The 19520-nt window shown below is 37.8% G+C and overlaps 1 protein-coding gene across 8 annotated transcripts in view; it reads left to right on the forward strand.

Annotated features, from left to right (window-relative positions):
• Positions 1-19520, forward strand: part of HMGXB3 (HMG-box containing 3) — a 61996-nt gene that overhangs the window by 31686 nt on the left and 10790 nt on the right. For all 8 annotated transcript variants that reach the window (XM_082381446.1, XM_082381447.1, XM_082381440.1 and 5 more), the window contains 2 exons: positions 490-617; positions 19175-19306. In XM_082381446.1, coding sequence (XP_082237572.1) covers positions 490-617; positions 19175-19306 — 260 coding nt within the window. The remainder of the gene's footprint in view (positions 1-489; positions 618-19174; positions 19307-19520) is intronic.

Genomic DNA, 19520 nt, shown 5'->3' on the forward strand with positions numbered 1-19520 from the left:
TTACCCTTCCCTAGCTGCCCCATCTTACTTGGCCCGTATTGCCCCTTTCTTCAAATACCTTTAAGGCTATAACCTTTGAAGATGTTCTTCTCAGCTTTTCTTAGGTTTCCTTTACTTTTCCAATTGTCAGAAATAAAATAATAATGATAATAGTGATTATCCATCATTTCTATTGAAATGTTACTATCACCAACTTAGGATTTAGTTTACTTCTGGATTGCCTGGCATAATGCTTGGATTTAGGAATTCATTGGGATTGGTTAAATTGGGTAATAAGTTCAGAATTATATTAACTTTAGGGGTGATTCTATAGGCCAGATTCCAGCGAAGTGGGAACACCCACCTAGAAAATCCTTGGAACGCAAGGTCCAACACCTTCATTTGCCTACTATATTTAAAGTCTTGAGGATTTTTGCCATTGATCATTGAGCCCAGGAACTGCATTAAGTTGATTTCCCTTCTGTTTTTTGTTGATGTTCTTGGTACTAGCTCCCTGGCCGGGCCCCAGGAGTGCTGGTTGCTGACAGCCAGCTGGCTGCAGGTGGTGACTGCCCAGGTGAAGATGTGTCTGAATCCCCATTGTTTGGCCCTGCACAGCTTCATGGACATCTATACAGGTGGGTGCCAGCCTTTTTTCCCTCAGAGGGCATGTTTGAGAACAGCCTCTGTGGGTCCGACCTCTAGTCCTTTCAGACTGGATCCTCTCTCAGATAGGGCTTCTGAGGAAGAGGTCGTTTTTCCTCCTGGATATCTCAGCCCCAGAAGATTCTGTTTATCTCAGAAGTGTTAGGACTCTCTTATCAGTGCTCTTTAAACAAAGTTAATTTTAAAATAACAGATCTTCGTTGTGGAAAAAAACAGAAAATGCTGACAAGTAAAAAGAAGAAACTAAAAATCACTAGCAATCCTACTGCCATGAGATGAACACTTAACATTGTGCTCTGTAGTCTCTCAGATGTGTTACTCATCCCTGCAGAATAAAAGAAGATACAGGATTTATAGATCTATAGTTTTTCTTTGAACAAAAGTGGGGCTGTGCTGGATGTTGTTTTGGAGTGTTCTTTTTAAATAACAGCGATGTATCATGGACATCTTCCTATGCCAGCAAGTGGAGAAATAAATACATGACCATTTTTAAGGAGTGTGTGATGTTGCATTTTAGAGTCCTCTTAATAATTAAGTCTTTTGTACAGCCTTAATTATTTCCTTTGGGCAAATGCTCAAAAGTGAAATTGCTGCATGTTCACCCTTTCCTTCCATTCATTCATCAGCATCATTCATTGAACACTGACCATGTACCAACCACTCTGAAAATTTGAGTCTTGGGTTTTATATGTAGAATGGAGTGCTGAAGATTAAAGAGTATTTATTATTCTCCTTGTCTTCAGAACCTTATGGTGCCTTATTTTGAATTCATGCTTTTATTGTCTTGTTTTGCCAGATTGAGTTTGTACTACTTTATGCTCTTGTCAACAGTTAATGAGAATGCCATTTCCCTGCAGTCTGTCTCAGCCTGTAACACCTAGGGTTTATATATATTTTTTTAATTTTAACTTTAAATTTACATGCAGTAAAATTTGCTTGGCTGTTGTGCAGTTCTGTGAGTTCTGACAAATGCACTGAGTTGTGTAACTGCCACCACAGTCAGTATATAGAACAGTTTCATCACCTCAAAACATTCTTTTTCTGTCCCTTTGTAATCAAAACCACCCCTCACCCCTAACCTCTAGCAACCATTTGATATTTTCTTCATTCCATATAGTTCTATCTTTCCAGAACATCATATAAATCCATAGTACCATTTTGAGTTTGGCTTCTTTCACTAAGTGTAATGCCTTTGAAATTCATCCATATTGTTCTTGTATCAGTAGATTGTTCCTTTTTATTGTTGAGTAGCTTTCCGTTGTGTGGAGCACCACACTTGATTTATCTGCTCACTCCTTGAAGGACGTTTGGGATTTTACCAGTTTTTGGCAGTTATGAATAGAGTTGCTGTAAACATTCATGTATAGGCTTTTTTTTTTTTTTTATTGGAGTACAGTTGCTTTACAATGTTGTGTTAGTTTCTGCTATACAGCAAAGTGAATCAGTTATACGTATACATATATCCCCTCTTTTTTGGATTTCCTTCCCATTTAGGTCACCACAGAGCACTGAGTAGAGTTCCCTGTGCTATACAGTAGGTTCTCATTAGTTATCTCTTTTATACATAGTATCAATAGTGTATATATGGCAATCCCAATCTCCCAATTCATTCCACACCCCACCCCCCCTTTCCCCCTTGGTATCCGTGTTTGTTCTCTACATCTGTTCATGTATAGGCTTTTGTGTAAACAAAAATTTTCATTTCTTTTGGGTGAATACCCTAGGAGTCAGATTGCTGCACCATGTGGTAAGTGTATATTTAATTTTATAAGAAATCGCCAAACCGTTTACCTAAATGTTGGTGCCATTTTGCATTCCCTCTAACAATGGGTAAGAGTTCCAGTTTGCTTCATTTGTCAGCACTTGGTAGTGTCTAGTTTTTTGTGTGTGTTTTAGCCATTCTAATAGGTGTGTGTAGTAGTAACTCATTGTGGTTTCAGTTTCTATTTCCTCAGTGACTTAAGATGTTGAGCATCTTCTCATGGGTTTATTTGCCATCTGTATTTCTTTGGTGAAGTACCCGTTCCATCTTTGGCCCATTGAACTGGGTTGTTTTCTTGCTGTTGAGTTTTAAATGTTCTTTATATAGTCTGCATACACATCCTTTGTCAGATAAGTGATTTGCAGATACTTTATACTTTATTATGGTCTGTGGCTTGTATTCTCATTCTATTAACACAATCTTCCACAGAGCAAAAGTACTTAATTAAGATAAAGATCAATTCATCAATTTTTTCTTTTAGAGATTGTTTTTGATGTTATTGCTAAGATGTCTTTACCTAGGTGGAGATCATGAGTATTTTTCCTATGTTTTCTGCTAAAAGTTTTATAATTTATGGTTTATATTTAAGTCTATAATCCATTTTTAATTGATTTTTATATAAAGTATGAGGCCCAGATTGAGGGTTTTTTTTTTTCCCATTTGGACATCCATTTCTTCCACCATTTGTTGAAAAGTAGTCCTTTCTCCTTTGAATTGCCTTTGCTCCTTTATTGGAAATCGATTGGTCATGTATGTGTGGGTCTATTTCTGCACCCTGTTCTATTGGTTTATGCTGTCTATCCTTTAGCAAATACCGCACGTTGTCTTGATTACTGCAGCTTTGTAGTAAGTCTTATAGTCAGGTAGTGTGAATCCTCCAACCTTGTTTTTTTTTTAACTGTTTTAGTTTCTTGCATTCCCATATAAATTTTAGAATCAGCTTGTTAGTGTCTACAGAATCCTGCTAGAATTTTAATTGGGATTGTGTTAAATCTGTAGATCAGTTTGGGGAAGTTTGACATGCTTAAAGATACTGAGTATTCCAAGCCACGAACATGGTCTGTCTCTCCATTTTATTACATTCTTTTGTTCTTCTCGTCAGTGTTTTGTTGTTTTCAGCATATAGTTCCTGTACATATTTTGTTAGATTATACTAAATGACATGGTTCAATTTCTAACTGTTCATTGCTAGTATAGAAATACAATTGGGTTTTGTCTATTGATTTTATTCAGTGACCTTGCAAAACTCACTTATTAACTTTAGGAACTTTTTGTAGATTAGTATTATAATTTTTTAAATTTTGTCAATTTGATAGGTAAAAACTGAAATATCATTTTTTAAAAAATTTTTTTATTGAAGTATAGTTGATTTACAATGTTGTGTTAATTTCTGCTGTACAGCAGAGTGACTCAGTTATATACATATATACATCCTTTTTAAACATTCTTTTCCATTATGGTTTATCCCAGGATATTGAATATAGTTCCCTGTGCTATACAGTAGGACCTTGTTGCTTATCCAGTCTATATGTAATATGTACTAACCCCAAACTCCCAGTCCATCCCTCCCCCACCTCTCTTCCCCCTTGGCAACCACAAATCTGTTCTCTATGTCTGAGTCTGTTTCTGTTTCATAGATAGGTTCATTTGTGCCCTACTTCAGATTCCACATATAAGTGATACCGTACGGTATTTGTCTTTCTCTTTTGGACTTACTTCAGTTGGTATGGTAATCTCTAGTTGCATTCATGTTGCTGCATGTCCCATTATTTTTTTATGGCTGAGTATTCCATTGTATATATGTACCACATCTTCTTTATCCATTCATCTGTCGATGGATATTTAGGTTGTTCCCATGTCTTGGCTATTGTGAGTGGTGCTGCAGTGAACGTGGGGGTACATGTATCCTTTTGAACTACGTCTTTTTCCGGATATATGCCCAGGAGTGGGATCACATGGTAATATCTTTTTAGTTTTCCATAGTGGCTGCACTAACTTGCATTCCCACCAACAGTGAAGGAGGGTTCCCTTTTCTCCACACCCTCTCCAGCATTTATTGTGTATAGACTTTTTAATGATGGCCATTCTGACTGGTGTGAGTTGGTGGTACCTCATTGTAGTTTTGATTTGCATTTCTCTAATAATTAGTGATGTTGAACATCGTTTCATGTGCCTATTGACCATCTATATGTCTTCTTTGTATAAATGTCTATTTAGGTCTTCTGGCCATTTTTTGATTTGGCTGTTTGGTTTTTTTGTTGTTGTTGTTGAGTTGTATGAACTGTTTGTATATTTTGGAAATTAAGCCCTTGTTGGTCACATTGTTCGTAGATATTTTCTCCCATTCCATAAGTTGTCTTTTCGTTTTGTTTATGGTTTCCTTTGCTGTGCAAAAGCTTGTAAGTTTGATTAGGTCCCATTTGTTTATTTTTGTTTTTATTTTGTTTATTTTCTCTTGCCTTGGGAGACCTAAGAAAACATTGGTACAGTTTCTGTCAGAGAATGTTTTGCCTACAATCTCTTCTAGGAATTTTATGGGGTCTTGTCTTATATTTAAGTCTTTAAGCCATTTTGAGTTTATTTTTGTGCATGGTGTGAGGGTGTGTTCTAACTTCATTGATTTACAGGCAGCTGTCCAACTTTCCCAGCACCACTTGATGAAGAGACTTTCTTTTTCCCATTGTATATTCTTGCCTCCTTTGTTGAAGATTAATTGGCCATAAGGGTGTGGGTTTATTTCTGGGCTCTCTATTCTGTTCCGTTGATCTGTTTGTTTTTGTGCCAGTACCACACTGTTTTGATTACTGTAGCTTTGAAGTATTGTCTGAAGTCTGGAAGGGTTATGCCTCCTGATTGGTTCCTTTTCCTCAGGATTGCTTTAGTAATTCTGGGTCTTTTGTGATTCCATATAAATTTTAGGATTATTTGTTATAGTTCTGTGAAAAATGTCCTAGGTAATTTGATAGGGATCGCATTAAATCTGTAGATCGCTTTGGGTAGTTGCCATTTTAACAATATTAATTCTTCCAGTCCAAGAGCATGGGATATCTTTCCATTTCTTTGAATCATCTTCAGTTTCCTTTATTAATGTTTTTTAATTCTCAGCGTATAAGTCTTTCACTTTCTTGGTCAGGTTTATTCCTAAGTTTTGTTTTTTGTTTTTTGGGTTTTTTTGGGGTGTGATTTTAAAAGGTATTGTTTTTTTCACATTCGCTTTCTGCTATTTCATTGTTGTAAAGACTTTCTGTATGTTAATCTTGTATCCTGCTACCTTGCTAAATTCATTTATCAGTTCTTTTAGTTTCTGTGTGGAGTCTTCAGCATTTTCTATGTATAGCATCATGTCATGTGCATATGGTGACAATTTTACCTCTTCCCTTCCAATTTCTTTTTCTTGTCTGATTGCTGTAGCTAGGACTTCCAATACGATGTTGAATAGAAGTGGTGAGAGTGGGCATCCTTGTCTTATTCCAGATTTTCCAGGAAGGCTTGTCATAAATAGCTTTTATTATGTTGAGATATGTTCCCTCTATACCCATTTTGGTAAGAGTTTTTATCATGAATGGATGTTGAATTTAGTCAAATGCTTTTTCTGTGTCTATTGAGATGATCATGTGGTTTTTGTCTTTTCTTTTGTTAATGTGGTATAGCACATTGATTTTGTGTATGTTGGTCCATCCTTGTGAACTTGGGATGAATCCCACTTGGTTGTGGTGTGTGGTCTTTTTTATGCATTGTATTCAGTTTGCTAGTGTTTTGTTGAGAATTTTTGCATCTATGTTCATCAAAGATATTGGCCTGTAGTTTTCTTTTTTAGTGAAATCTTTGTCTGGTTTTGGTATCAGGGTGATGGTGGCTTCATAGAATATCTTTGGGAGTGTTCCCTCCTCTTCAGTCTTTTGGAAGAGTTTGAGAAGGATCAGTAAAAGTTTTTCTTTGTATGTATGGTAGAATTTGCCTGTGAAGCCATCTGGTCCTGGAGTTTTGTTTGTAGATAGTTTTTTTAATTACATATTCTATTTCAATTCTAGTGATTGATCTGTTCAAATTATCTGTTTCTTCTTGATTCAATTTTGGTGGGCTGTATGTTTCTAGAAAGTTGTCCATTTCTTCTTGGTTGTTGAATTTGTTGGCATATGATTGTTCATAGTATTCTTTTGTGGTTTTTTGTATTTCTGCGGTATCAGTTGAGATTTCTCCTTTTCTGTTTCTTATTTTGTTTATTTGTGTTCTCTTTTCATCTTGGTGAGAATGGCCAGCGGTTTGTCAATTTTGTTTACTCTTTCAAAGAACCAGCCCTTGGTTTTATTCGTTTTTTTTTTTTCTGTTTTTTTAAAATCTCTATTTTATTTCTTCTCTAATCTCTATTATTTCCTTCCTTCTGCTGACTAGGTTTTGTTTGTTCTTCTTTTTCTAAGTCTTTTAGGTGGTAGGTTAGGTTGTTTGAGATTTTTCTTTTTTTTTGAGGAAGGCTTGTATAGCTGTGAGCTTCCCTCTAAGAACTGCTTTTGCTGCATCCCATATATTTTGTATGGTTGTGTTTTCATTGTCATTTGCCTCAAGGCATTTTTAAATTTCCTTTTTGATTTCCTCGTTGACCCATTGGTTTTTTAGTAACACGTAGTTTAGTCTTCATGTAATCGTTTTTTTTCTCATTTCTTTTCCTGTGGCTAATTTCTGCTATCATGCCATTGTGGTCGGAGAAGATGCTTGCACTAATTTCTATACTCTTAAATTTGTTGGTTAATTTTGTGCCCTAGTATGTGGTCAGTCCTAGAGAATGTTCCATGTGCACTTGAAAAGAATGTGTATTCTGGGTTTTTTGGATGTAATGTCCTGAAATAACCAAGTCTAACTGTTCTGTTGTATCATTTTGAATCTGTTGCCTTATTGATTTTCTGTCTAGAAGATCTGTCCATTAATATGAGTGGGGTGTTAAAGTCTTCTACTATTATCATAGTCCTATCAGTTTTTCCCTTTATGTCTATTAATATTCTATGTATTTAGGTGCTCCTGTATAGGGTGCATATATGTTAATGAGTGTAATATCCTCTTGTATTGATCCCTTTATCGTTATATAATGTCCTTCTTTATCTTCTTTATGGCCTTTGTTTTAAAGTCTATATTGTCTGATATGAATATTGCGACCCCTGCTTTCTTGTCATTTCCATTTGCATGAAATATCTTTTTCCATCTCCTCACTTTCAGTCTATGTGTGTCCTTTGCCCTAAAGTGGGTCTCATAGGCAGCATATTGTAGGCTCTTGTTTTTTAGTCCAGTCTGCCACTCTGTCTTTTGATTGGAACAGTTAATTCATTGACGTTTAAGGTGATTATTGATAAATATGTGTTTATTGCCATTTTAAACCATGTTTTCCTGCTGGCTCTATTTTTCTTTTTTGTTCCTTTTTGTTTTACTTTTTGTCATTTGATGATTTCCTTTTATTTTATGCTTGTGTTCTTTTTGTTTTTTGTGAATCTATTGTATGTTTTTGATTTGTGGTTACCCTCTTTTTCAAGTATGTTAACCCCTTCCTATATCCGCTTGCTTTAGACATACAGGGTCAAACACATTCTTAAAAAAAGAATCTAAATTTTTTTTACTCTTGTCCCCCAGATTTCATGATTTTGATGTCCCTTTTACATCTTCACGCTTATCTTTTCTTTGTTCCTTGTGTTTATCATCACTTTCACAAATAGATATTATTTCTTTTTGATCTGTATACTGACTTATTTAAGTGATTTACTTTCCAACTGTGATTTCCTTTTTCCTATACCTTCTTGCTTTTTTTTTTTTTAAAGATTTATTTTATTGATTAATTGATTGATTGATTGCTATGTTGGGTCTTCGTTTCTGTGCTAGGGCTTTCTCTAGTTGCGGCAAGTGGGGGCCACTCTTCATCATGGTGCGCGGGCCTCTCACTATCGTGGCCTCTCTTGTTGCGGAGCACAGGCTCCAGACGTGCAAGCTCAGTAGTTGTGGCTCACGGGCCCAGTCGCTCAGCGGCCTGTGGGATCTTCCCAGACCAGGGCTCGAACCTGTGTCCTCTGCATTAGCAGGCAGATTCTCAACCACTGCGCCACCAGGGAAGCCCCCTTCTTGCTTTTTTTATTTAGAGAAGACCTGTCAATATTTCTTTTAGGGTAGGTTTTAATATCACTGTATTCTTTTAGTTTTTGCTTGTCTGAGAAATTCTTTATTTCTCCTCCTATTCTAAATGATAATCTTGCTGGGTAGAGTATTCTAGGTTGCAAATTTTTCCCTTTCAAGACTGAATATATTTTGCCACTCCCTTCTGGCCTGCAATGTTTCTGTAGAGAAATCATCTGATAGCCTTATGGGGGTTCCCTTGTGATTAACTCTGTTTTTCTCTTGCTGCCTTAGAATCCTTTCTTTAACTTTCGCCATTTTTATTATCATATGTCTTGGTGTAGGTCTGTCTGGGTTCATCTTGTTTGGGATCCTCTGTCCTTCCTATATCTGAATATCTGTTTTCTTCTTCAGGTTGGGGAAGTTTTCAGCCATAATTTCTTTAAATACATTTTCAGTCTTCTTTTCTTTTTCTTCTCCTTCTGGAATCCCTATTATGTATAGATTGGCATGCTTTATATTATCCCATAGGCCTCTTTTATTGCTTTCTTTTTTTTTTTTAATTTGGCTTTCTGTGTACTGTTCTGATTGGGTGATTTCCATTATTCTATCTTCCAGATCACTTCTTTGTTCTTCTGCACTGTTCATTTTGCCATTCATTCCCTTTATTCTCAGCAAATGAATTTCCTAATTTTTTGTGGCGCCTCCTTATGGTTTCTATTTCCTTTTCACAGTAATCTGAGTTTCTTTCAATAGCCTTTCTTAATCCTTTCAGTATTTTCATTACCTTTTTTTTTTTTTTTGGCTGTGCTGCACAGCATGTGGGATCTTACTTCCCTGACCACAGGTCAAACCTGTGCCTCCTGCATTGGGAGTGTGGGTCCCACTGGACCACCAGGGAAGTCCCCATTACCTTTTTTTTGAACTCAGTGTCTGTCAGACTGAAGAGGTCTGTTTCACTGTTTGTTCCTTCAGGGGAATTCTCTTGGTCTTTTAACTGGGAGTGGTTCCTCTACTTCTTCATTTTACTTACATTTCTCTTACTCTGTGAGTTTAAGAGAAACAATTATCTACTGTAGTCTTGGAAGGCTGTTTATACATGGGAGTGTCCCTGCGTAGCTTGTGTGGGTTTAATATTTTTGGCGCGAGGGCTGCTTTTAGTTTGGATGCTTGTTGCCACTTTCCTCAGCCTGTGCTGGCCATTATCCCCTTGATAGGGGATGTGTAGGTACAGCAGCCCACGAGTGCTCCTGGGGCTCTGTGCCGGTGGACGCAGTGATTGGCGCCTGCTCGTGCATCTCTCAGAGGTGGGGGTGGCCCCCACGTGCCTCTGGAGCCCACTATGGCAGCAGTGGCTCATGCCCACCCCTGGAGTTTATGTAGACAGTGCTCTGTTGCCTGAGAGTGTGTGCAGGGAAAGAAGCTCCTATGGTGGTCTTGCCTCTCTCCTCATGCACCCCCCATCAGTGGCGCCTTGCTCTCTGGTGGGCCCAGGCATCTTCCACGTACGCCCTCAGTTGCCATACTCCAGCCCCTTCGGGCTGTCTCCTCGCTACTAACTGCAATCCTGTCCCCAGGTCTGATCTCGGAAGCCCGAGCTTCAGCACCCAGCCCCTGCTCGCACTGGTGGACGAGCATCTCAGGCAGGGGAGTGCAGGGTGGCAGTACTGACCATCTGTGCAAGTTACTCAACCTTTTGCCTTCCGCAGACCAGTTGTTGCACTCTCCTTCTAGGCTTTGAAGCTTCCTGTCCATCCAGGCTAATTTCCCCACCAGTGGCGGGACTTCCCAGGGTGTGGGAACCTTTCTTTCACAGCTCCCTCCCTGGGGCTCAGGTCCCGTCCTGATTCCTTTCTCTCTCTTTTTTTTTTTTTATTTTTTATTTTTCTTTTGTCCTACCTGGTTATGTGGAGATTTTCTTGCCCTTTTGGAAGTCTGAGGTCTGCCGGCATTCAGTAGATGTTCTGTGCAAGTCGTTCCACTTGTAGATTTATTTTTGATGTATTTATGGGAGGAGGTGAGCTTCATGTCCTACTGCTCTGCCATCTTGATTGCTCTCCTCCTGGTATATCATTTCTTAATTTATTGTATTTGATTACTGGGAAGATTATATACCTTCTGTGTTTTTTATCTCTTTTGTGAATTTCTTTTGTAAACATTTCCATTCTTTGAGGGTGTTTTGTTGGCAGAGTTTTTCCCCAGTTTATTAGTTGTCTTTTAAATTTGTGATTTTTTTTTTTTTGGACATGAGGGGTTTTTTTGGTTTTTGTTTTTTTGCCTTGTTTGTTTTAAGTTTTTATGTGATCAGAGTTTTGATCTTCTCTTTTGTGGTTTCAACCTTTGGTATCATGCTTAAAAAGGTCTTCCCCCGCTCCTCTATACCCTTCTTTACTGGGAACACTTATGCCAAAATTTGCTTTTGTTCATTTTGTGCAAATGTAAAATCATCCTCTTTTATTTGTTTTAAATTAACTGCATTTAAATTCTTCTGGGTCTTTTATCCCAGGATTTGGCATAGGGGTGATTTTATTAGCCTTTTTTACGTCCCCTGTACATCCCTGGGCTAAAGGATGCTCCTGGCCTTTCCTCATGGTGTAGTTGTGAGAGGTGGAGGAATAGTGACCCCTTTGGTCATAAGGACTGAGTTAGGTGGTAGGGAGATGTTTCTTTTTTCTATTTAAAAAAAAAAAAGTATGATACATATTTTATTACTTGCTTTTTTCATTTAACAATGTATTATGTACAACTTCATGTCAGAGCATTTAGGCTTGCCTTATTTTTCTTAATTATTTCTAGTGTTTTTTTTTTTTTTTTTGAGTATATAGTTGATTAACAATGTTGTGTTAGTTTTGGGTGTACAACAAAGTGATTCAGTTATATATATACATGTATCAATTCTTTTCCCATTTAGGTTATTACAGAATATTGAGCAGAGTTCCCTGTACTATACAGTAGGTCCTTGTTGGTTATCTATTTTAAATATAGTAGTGTGTATGTGTCAATCGCAAACTGCCTATTTATCCCTCCACCCTCCGCTTTCCCCTTTGGTAACCATAAGTTAGTTTGTATTCTAAGTCTCTGAGTCTGTTTCTGTTTTGTAAATAAGTTCATTTTTATCATTTTTTTGATTCCTCATACAAGTGATATCATATGATGTTTGTCTTTTTCTGTCTGGCTTACTTCACTTAGTATGATAATCTCCAGGTCCATCCATGTTGCTGCAAATGGCAGTACTTCATTTTGTTTAATGGCTGAGTAGTAGTCCGCTGTATATATGTACCACATCTTCTTTATCCATTCATCTGTCCGTGGACATTTAGGTTGTTTCCATGTCTTGGCTGTTGTAAACAGCACTGCAGTGATTATTGGGGTGCATGTGTCCTTTTGAACCATGATTTTCTCTGGATATATGCCCAGAAATGGGATTGCTGGATCATATGGTAGCTCTATTTTTAGTTTTCTAAGGAACCTTCATACTGTTCTCCATAGTGGCTGTACCAATTTACATTCCCATCAACAGTGTAGCATTTATTGTTTGTAGACTTTTTGATGGTGGCTGCTGGTGTGAGGTGATGTCTCATTGTAGTTTTGATTTGCATTTCTCTGATAATTAGTGATGTTGAGCATCTTTTCATGTGCCTCTTGGCCATTTGTATGTCTTCTTTGGAGAAATGTCTATTTAGGTCTTCTGCCCATTTTTTGATTTGGTTGTTTGTTTTTTTGACATAGAGCTGCATGAGCTTTTTGTAAATTTTGGAGATTAATCCCTTGTCGGTCTCATCATTTGCAAGTATTTTCTCTCATTCTGTAGGTTGTCTTTTCATTTTGTTTATGGTTTTCTTTGCTGTGCAAAAGCTTATAAGTTGGATTAGGTCCCATTTGTTTATTTTTGTTCTTTTTTCCATTATGGATTGAAAAAGATCTTGCTGTGATTTATGTCAAAGAGTGTTTTTTCTATGTTTTCCTCTAAGAGTTTTTATAGTATCCAGTCTTACATTTAGGTCTTTAATCCATTTTGAGTTTATTTCTGTGTATGGTGTTAGAGAATGCCCTAATTTCATTCTTCTACATGTAGCTGTCCAGTTTTACCAGCACCACTTATTGAAGACTGTCTTTTCTCCATTGTGTATTCTCGCTTCCTTTGTTGTAGATTAATTGGCCATAGGTATGTGGGTTTATTTCTGGGCTTTCTATCCTGTTCCATTGATCTATATTTCTGTTTTCGTGCCAGTACCGTACTGTTTTGATGACTGTAGCTTTGTAGTATAGTCTGAAGTCAGGGAGCCTGATTACTCCAGCTCTGCTTTTTCTTTCTCAAGATTGATTTGTCTATTCGGAGTATTTTGTGTCTCCATACAAATTTAAAAATCTTTTGTTCTGGTTCTGTAAAAATTGCTGCTGGTAATTTGATAGGGATTGCATATTGAATCTGTAGATTGCCTTGGGTAATATAGTTATTTTGACAATATTGATTCTTCCCATCCAAGAACATGGTATATCTTTCTATCTTTTGTGTCACCTTCGATTTCTTTTGACAGTGTCTTATAGTTTTCAGAGTAAAGGTCCTTTGCCTCCTTAAGTAGGTTTATTCCTAGATATTTTGTTCTTTTTGATGTGATGGTAAATGGGATTGTTTCTTTAATTTCTCTTTCTGATCTTTTGTTGTTAGTGTATAGGAATGCAAGAGATTTCCGTGTATTAATTTTGTATCCTGAAGCTTGACTGAATTCATTGATGAGCTCTAGTAGTTTCCTGGTAGCATCTTTAGGATTTTCTATATATAATATCATGTCATCTCCAAACAGTGACAGTTTTACTTCATTTCCAATTTGGATTGCTTTTATTTCTTTCTCTTCTCTGATTGCCATGGCTAGAACTTCCAAAACTATGTTGACTAAAAGTGACGAGAGTGGACCTCCTTGTTTTGTTCCTGATCTTAGAGGAAATGTTTCAGCTTTTCACTGTTGAGTATGTTAGCTGTAGGTTTGTCATATATGGCCTTTATTATGTTGAGGTATGTTCCCTCTAGGCCCACTTTCTGGAGAGTTTTTATCATAAATAGATGTTGAATTTTGTCAAAAGCCTTTTTTTTTTTTTTGCATCTATTGAGATCATATGGTTTTTATTCTTCAGTTTGTTAATGTTGTGTATCACACTGATTGATTTGCGGATATTGAAAAATCCTTGCATCCCAGGGATAAATAAATCCCCCTTGATCATGGTGTATGATCCTTTTAATGTATTGTTGAAGTCAGTTTGCTAGTATTTGGTTGGCCAAAATGCTCATTTGTGTTTTTCCGTAAGATGGCTCTAGTAGCCCTTAGTTGTCTTTAACTTCATTCAAAACAGTTTCGTTAGATTGTATCGTGACAGCTGTCATATCAGCGTTCATTTAAACTAAAACTTATCAAGATTGTTGAAGTTTTGTGTAGCCATTTTAATATTGAAGATGGAAGAAAAAGCAAGATTTTTGGTGTATTATGCTTTATTATTTCAAGAAAGGTAAAAACGCAACTGAAACGCAAAAAATTTGTGCAGTATATGAAGAAGGTGCTGTGACTGATCGAACGTGTCAGAAGTGGTTTGCGAAGTTTTGTGCTAGAGATTTCTCGCTGGATGATGCTCCATGGTTGGGTAGACCAGTTGAAGTTGACAGAGATCAAATCGAGACATGAATTGCGAATGGTCAACGTTATACCATGCGGGAGATAGCCGACATACTCAAAATATCCATATCAAGCATTGAAAATCATTTGTACCAGCTTGGTTATGTTAATCACTTTGATGTTTGGGTTCCACATAAGTTAAGTAAAAACAACCTTCTTGACCGTATTTCCACATGCAGTTCTCTATTTAAACAGTAAAAACGTTCCAGTTTTTAAAACAAACTGTGACGGGCAATGAAAAGTGGATACTGTACGATAATATGGAACGAAAGAGATCATGGGGCAACCACCACCAACACCACCAAAAACCGGTCTTCATCCAAAGAAGGTGACGTGTGTATGGTGGGATTGAAAGGGAGTCCTCTATTATGAGCTCCTTCCTTAAAGCCAAACGATTAATTCAAACAAGTACTGCTCCAATTAGACCAACTGAAAGCAGCAGTCGACAAAAAGCATCCGGAATTAGTCAACAGAAAACGCATAATCTTCCATCAGGATAATGCAAGACCACATGTTTCTTTGATGACCAGGCAAAAAATGTTAGAGCTTGGCTGGGAAGTTCTGATTCACCCACTGTATTCACCAGACATTGCACCTTCGGATTTCCATTGATTTAGGTCTTTACAAAATTCTCTTAATGGAAAAAATTTCAATTTCCTGGAAGACTGTAAAAGGTACCTGGAACAATTCTTTGCTCAAAAAGGTAAAAAGTTTTGGAAAGATGGAATTTTGAAGTTGCCTGAAAAATGGCAGAAGGTAGTGGAACGAAAGGCTGAATATATTGTTCAAGAAAGTTCTTGGTGAAAATGAAAAATGTGTCTTTTATTTTTTCTTGAAAACTGAAGGAACTTTTAGGCCAACCCAGTATTTTGTTGAGGACTTTTGCATCTGTGTTCATCAGTGATATCGGCCTGTGGTTTTTTTGTTTGCTTTTTGTTTTTTTGTTTTGTGGTATCTTTGGTTTTGGTATCAGGGTGATCGTGGCCTCAGAATGAGTTTGGGAGTGTTCCTTCCTCTGCAATGTTTTGGAATAGTTTCAGAAGGATAGGTGTTAACTCGTCTCTAAATGTTCGATAGAATTTGCCTGTGAAGCCATTTGGTCCTGGACTTTTGTTTGTTGGGAGTTTTAAAATCATAGTTTCAATGTCAGTACTTGTGAGTGGTCTGTTCATATTTTCTATTTCTTCCTGGTTCAGTCTTGGGAGATTGTACCTTTCTAAGTATTTGTCCATTTCTTCTAAGTTATCCATTTTATTGGCATATAGTTGCTTGTAGTAGTCTCTTATGATCCTTTGTGTTTCTGTGGTGTGAGTTGTAACTCCTCCTTTTTCATTTCTAATTTTATTGTCTTGAGCCCTCTCCCTTTTTTTTCTTGATGCATCTGGCTAAAGGTTTATCAGTTTTATCTTCTCAAAGAACAAGCTTTTAGTTTCATTGTTCTTTTCTATTGTTTTCTTTGTCTCTATTTCATTTATTTCTGCTCTAATCTTTATGATTTCCTTCCTTCTACTAACTTTGGGTTTTGATTGTTATTCTTTCTCTAGTTGCTTTAGGTATGTACGGTTAGCTTTTTTTTTTGAGATTTTTCTTGTTTCCTGAGGTAAGATTGTATTGCTATAAACTTCCCTCTTAGAACTGCTTTTCCTGCGTCCCATAGGTTTTGGATCATCGTGCTTTTGTCTCTAGGTATTTTTTGATTTCCTCTTTGATTACGTCAGTGATCCATTGGTTGTTTAGTAGCATATTGTTTAGCCTCCATATGTTTGTGTTTTTTTAGTTTTTTTCTTACGATCGGTTTCTAATCTCATAGCATTGTGGTTGGAAAAGATGCTTGATATGATTTCAGTTTTCTTAAATTTACTGAGGCTTGCTTTGTCACCCAGCATGTGATCAATCCTGGAGAATGTTCTATGCGTACTTGAAAAGAATGTGTATTTTGCTACTTTTGGATGGAATGCTCTCTGAATATCAATTAAGTCCATCTGGTCTAATGTGTCATTTAAGGCCTGTGTTTCCTTATTGATTTTCTGTCTGGATGATCTGTCCATTGATGTAAGTGGGGTGTTAAAGTCCCCACTATTAAATTGTGTTACATCGATTTCTCCTTTTACGGCTGTTAGCATTCGCCTTATATATTGAGGTGCTCCTATGTTGGGTGCATATATATTTACAATTCTTATATCTTCTTTTTGGATTGATCCCTTGATCATTATGTAGTGTCCATCTTTGTCTCTTGTAATGGTCTTTATTTTAAAGTCTATTTTGTCTGATATGAATATTGGTACTCCAGCTTTCTTTTGATTTCCATGTGCATAGAATACCTTTTTCCGTCCCCTCACTTTCAGTCTGTTACGTGTCCCTAGAACTGAAGCGTGTCTATTGTAGACAGCATATATATGGGTCTTGTTTTTGTATCCATTCAGCCAGTCTGTGTCTTTTGGTTGGAACACTTAATCCATTTACTTTTAAGGTAATTGTCAATATCTGTGTTCTTATTGCCATTTTGTTAATTGTCTTGGATTTGTTTTTGTAGGTCTTTTTTCTTCCCTTCCTCTTTTGTTCTCTTCTCGTGATTGGATGACTAACTTTAGTGTTGTGTTTGGATTCTTTTTTCTTTTTTTTGTGTATATCTGCTGTATACTTTCGGTTTGCTGTTAACCATGTGGTTTTGATATAGCAGTCTATATATAAACAAGATTGTTTTAACTTCCTGGTCTTTTAATTTCAAATGCATTTCCAATATCCTGCATTTGTACACTCCTCATGATTGCTGGTTTTGATATCATATTTGTTTGTGGATTATTTCCCACCCTTACTGTATGTTTACCCTTACCAGTGAGCTTTCCCATTTGTAATTTTCTTGTTTCTAGTTGTGGTCTTTTCTTTTCCGCCTAGAGAAGGTTCTTTAACATTTGTTGCAAAGCTGGTCTGTTAGTGCTGAATTTGCTTAGCTTTTGCTTGTCTGTAAAGCTTTTGATTTCTCCGTCAAATCTGAATTGAGAGCCTTGCTGGGTAGAGTATTCTTGGTTGTAGTTTCTTCCCTTCCATCGCTTTAAATATATTGTGCCATTCCCTCATGGCCTGCAGAGTTTCTGCTGAAAAATCAGGTAATAATCTTACAACAATTCCCTTGTATTTTATTTGTTGCTTTTCCCTTGTTGCTTTTAATATTTTCTCTTTGCCTTTAATTTTTGTCAGTTTGGTTACTATGTGTCTCGGCATGTTCCTCCTTGGGTTTATCCTGTATGGGACTCTCCGCTTCCTGGACTTAGGTGACTGTTTCCTTTCTCATGTTAGGGAAGTTTTCAGCGATATCTCTTCAGATATTTTCTCAGGTTCTCTCTCTCTCTCTTTTCCTTCTGGGACCACTATAATGCAAATGTTGGTGCATTTAATGTTGTCCCAGAGGTTTCTTAGACTGTCCTAATTTCTTTTTATTCTTTATTCTGTTCCGCAGCAGTGATTTCCACCATTCTGTCTTCCAGCTCACTTATCCATTCTTCTGCCTCGCTTATTCTCCTATAGATTCCTTCTAGTGTGTTTTTTATTTCAATTATTATATTGTTCATCTCTGTTTGTTTGTTCTTTAGTTCTTCTAGGTCTTTGTTAAACATTTCTTTTATCTTCTCCACCTGTGCCTCCATTCTTTTTCCGAGATCTTGGATCAACTTTACTATCATTACTCTGAATTCTTTTTTGGGTAGATTTCCTATTTCCACTTCACTTAGTTGTTCTGGGGTTATATCTTGTTCCTTCATCTGGGACATATTCCTCTGCTGTCTCGTTTTTGTCTAACTTACTGTGAGTGTGGTTTCCATTCCACAGGCTGCAGGATTGTAGTTCTTCTTGCTTTTGCTGTTGCCTCCTGGTGGATGAGGCCAGTTTGCAAGGCTTGTGCAGGCTTCCTGGTGGGAGGGACTGGTCCCTGCCCATTGGTTGGTTTAGCTGGGTCTTGTCCCTCTGGTGGGCAGGGCTGTGTCAAGGGATGTGTTTAGCAGGCAGCTGTGTGCTCTGGAAGATTTTAGGCAGTCTGTCTGCTGATGGGTGGGACTGTGTCCCTGATCTGTTGGTGGTTTGTCCTGAGGCATCCCAGCACTGGTTCCTGTAGGCTGTTGGGTGGGGCCAGGTTTTGGTGAGAAAATGGCAGCCTCCAGGAGGGTTCATGCCAATTAGTACTCCCCAGAATTACTGCCACCAGTGTCTGTCCCCGCAGTGAGCCACAGCCGCCCCTTGCCTCCACAGGAGACCCTCCAATACCAGCAGGTAGGCCTGGCTCAGGGTCTTATGAGGTCACCGCTTTTTCTCCTGGGTCCTGGTGCGCACAAGACCTTGTGTGCACCCTCTGAGATTAGAGTTTGTTTCCCTCTGTCCTGTTGAATTCCTGCAATCAGTCCCCTCTGGCCTTCAAAGCCAGATGCTCTGGGAGCTCCTCCTCTCATTGCCAGACCCCCAGGCTGGGGAACCTAACGTGAGGCTCAGAACTTTCACTCCTGTGGGAGAACCTCTACGATATAATTATTTTCCAGTTTGTGGGTCGCCCATTTGGCAGGTGTGGGATTTGATTTTATTGTGATTGCTCCCCTCCTACCATCTTGTTGTGGGTTCTACTTTTTCTTTGGATGTAGGATATCTTTTTTGGGTAGGTTCCAGTGGTTTTTTTTGTTGATGATTGTTCCAGCAGTTAGTTGTGATTTTGGTGTTTTCGTAAGAAGAGATGAGCTCATGTCCTTCTCTTCTGCCATCTTCTAGGCAAGGTTTCTGAGCAGCCCCTGCATGCTGAAAAGGCTGCTCTGTGCTCTGGGTACAATGGGATCCAATTAAACAGTTTCCTTCACAGCTGCTTGTAGGTTACCAACTAGCAGGTGACCTCTAGTTTTGTATTATATTGAATGTACCACAATTTATTTTTTAATGTTCCCCCATTGATGGGCATTTAGTTAGTCTCCTGTTTTTTTCCCATTGTGGATGTTGTTAACAGTGAATTTCTCTGTTGCCATTTTTTAACCTGCAGGTCTCTTTAATGTGGGAAACAAGCTGCTAGTGAGCCTGGACTTGCTTTTTGCAATCCGAAACCACATCAAGCTGGGAGAGGACCCCAGAGTATCCATCAGCACTCTTCTGAAGTCAGTGCAGGATCAGACAGGTAAAGGTTGGCTTCCTCCGTTTCCCCAAGGTTAGTTCTAAGCCGCCTGGGAATTTCCAGTGATGGGCTTCCGTTAACATAACTACCTTGGAGGAGAGTCTGATATTTTGAAAAAGAGGCATTCTTGACTTCCTAACACACTCCTCCTCCTGAATTTTACAAATGCCAAACTTTGGAAAGCATGAGTCTTTCCATGTATCCAGAGACCTTCAGC

This window comes from Balaenoptera borealis (genome assembly GCF_965194805.1).
Source record: "Balaenoptera borealis genome assembly, chromosome: 2".
NCBI classification, from domain to species: Eukaryota; Metazoa; Chordata; class Mammalia; order Artiodactyla; family Balaenopteridae; genus Balaenoptera; species Balaenoptera borealis.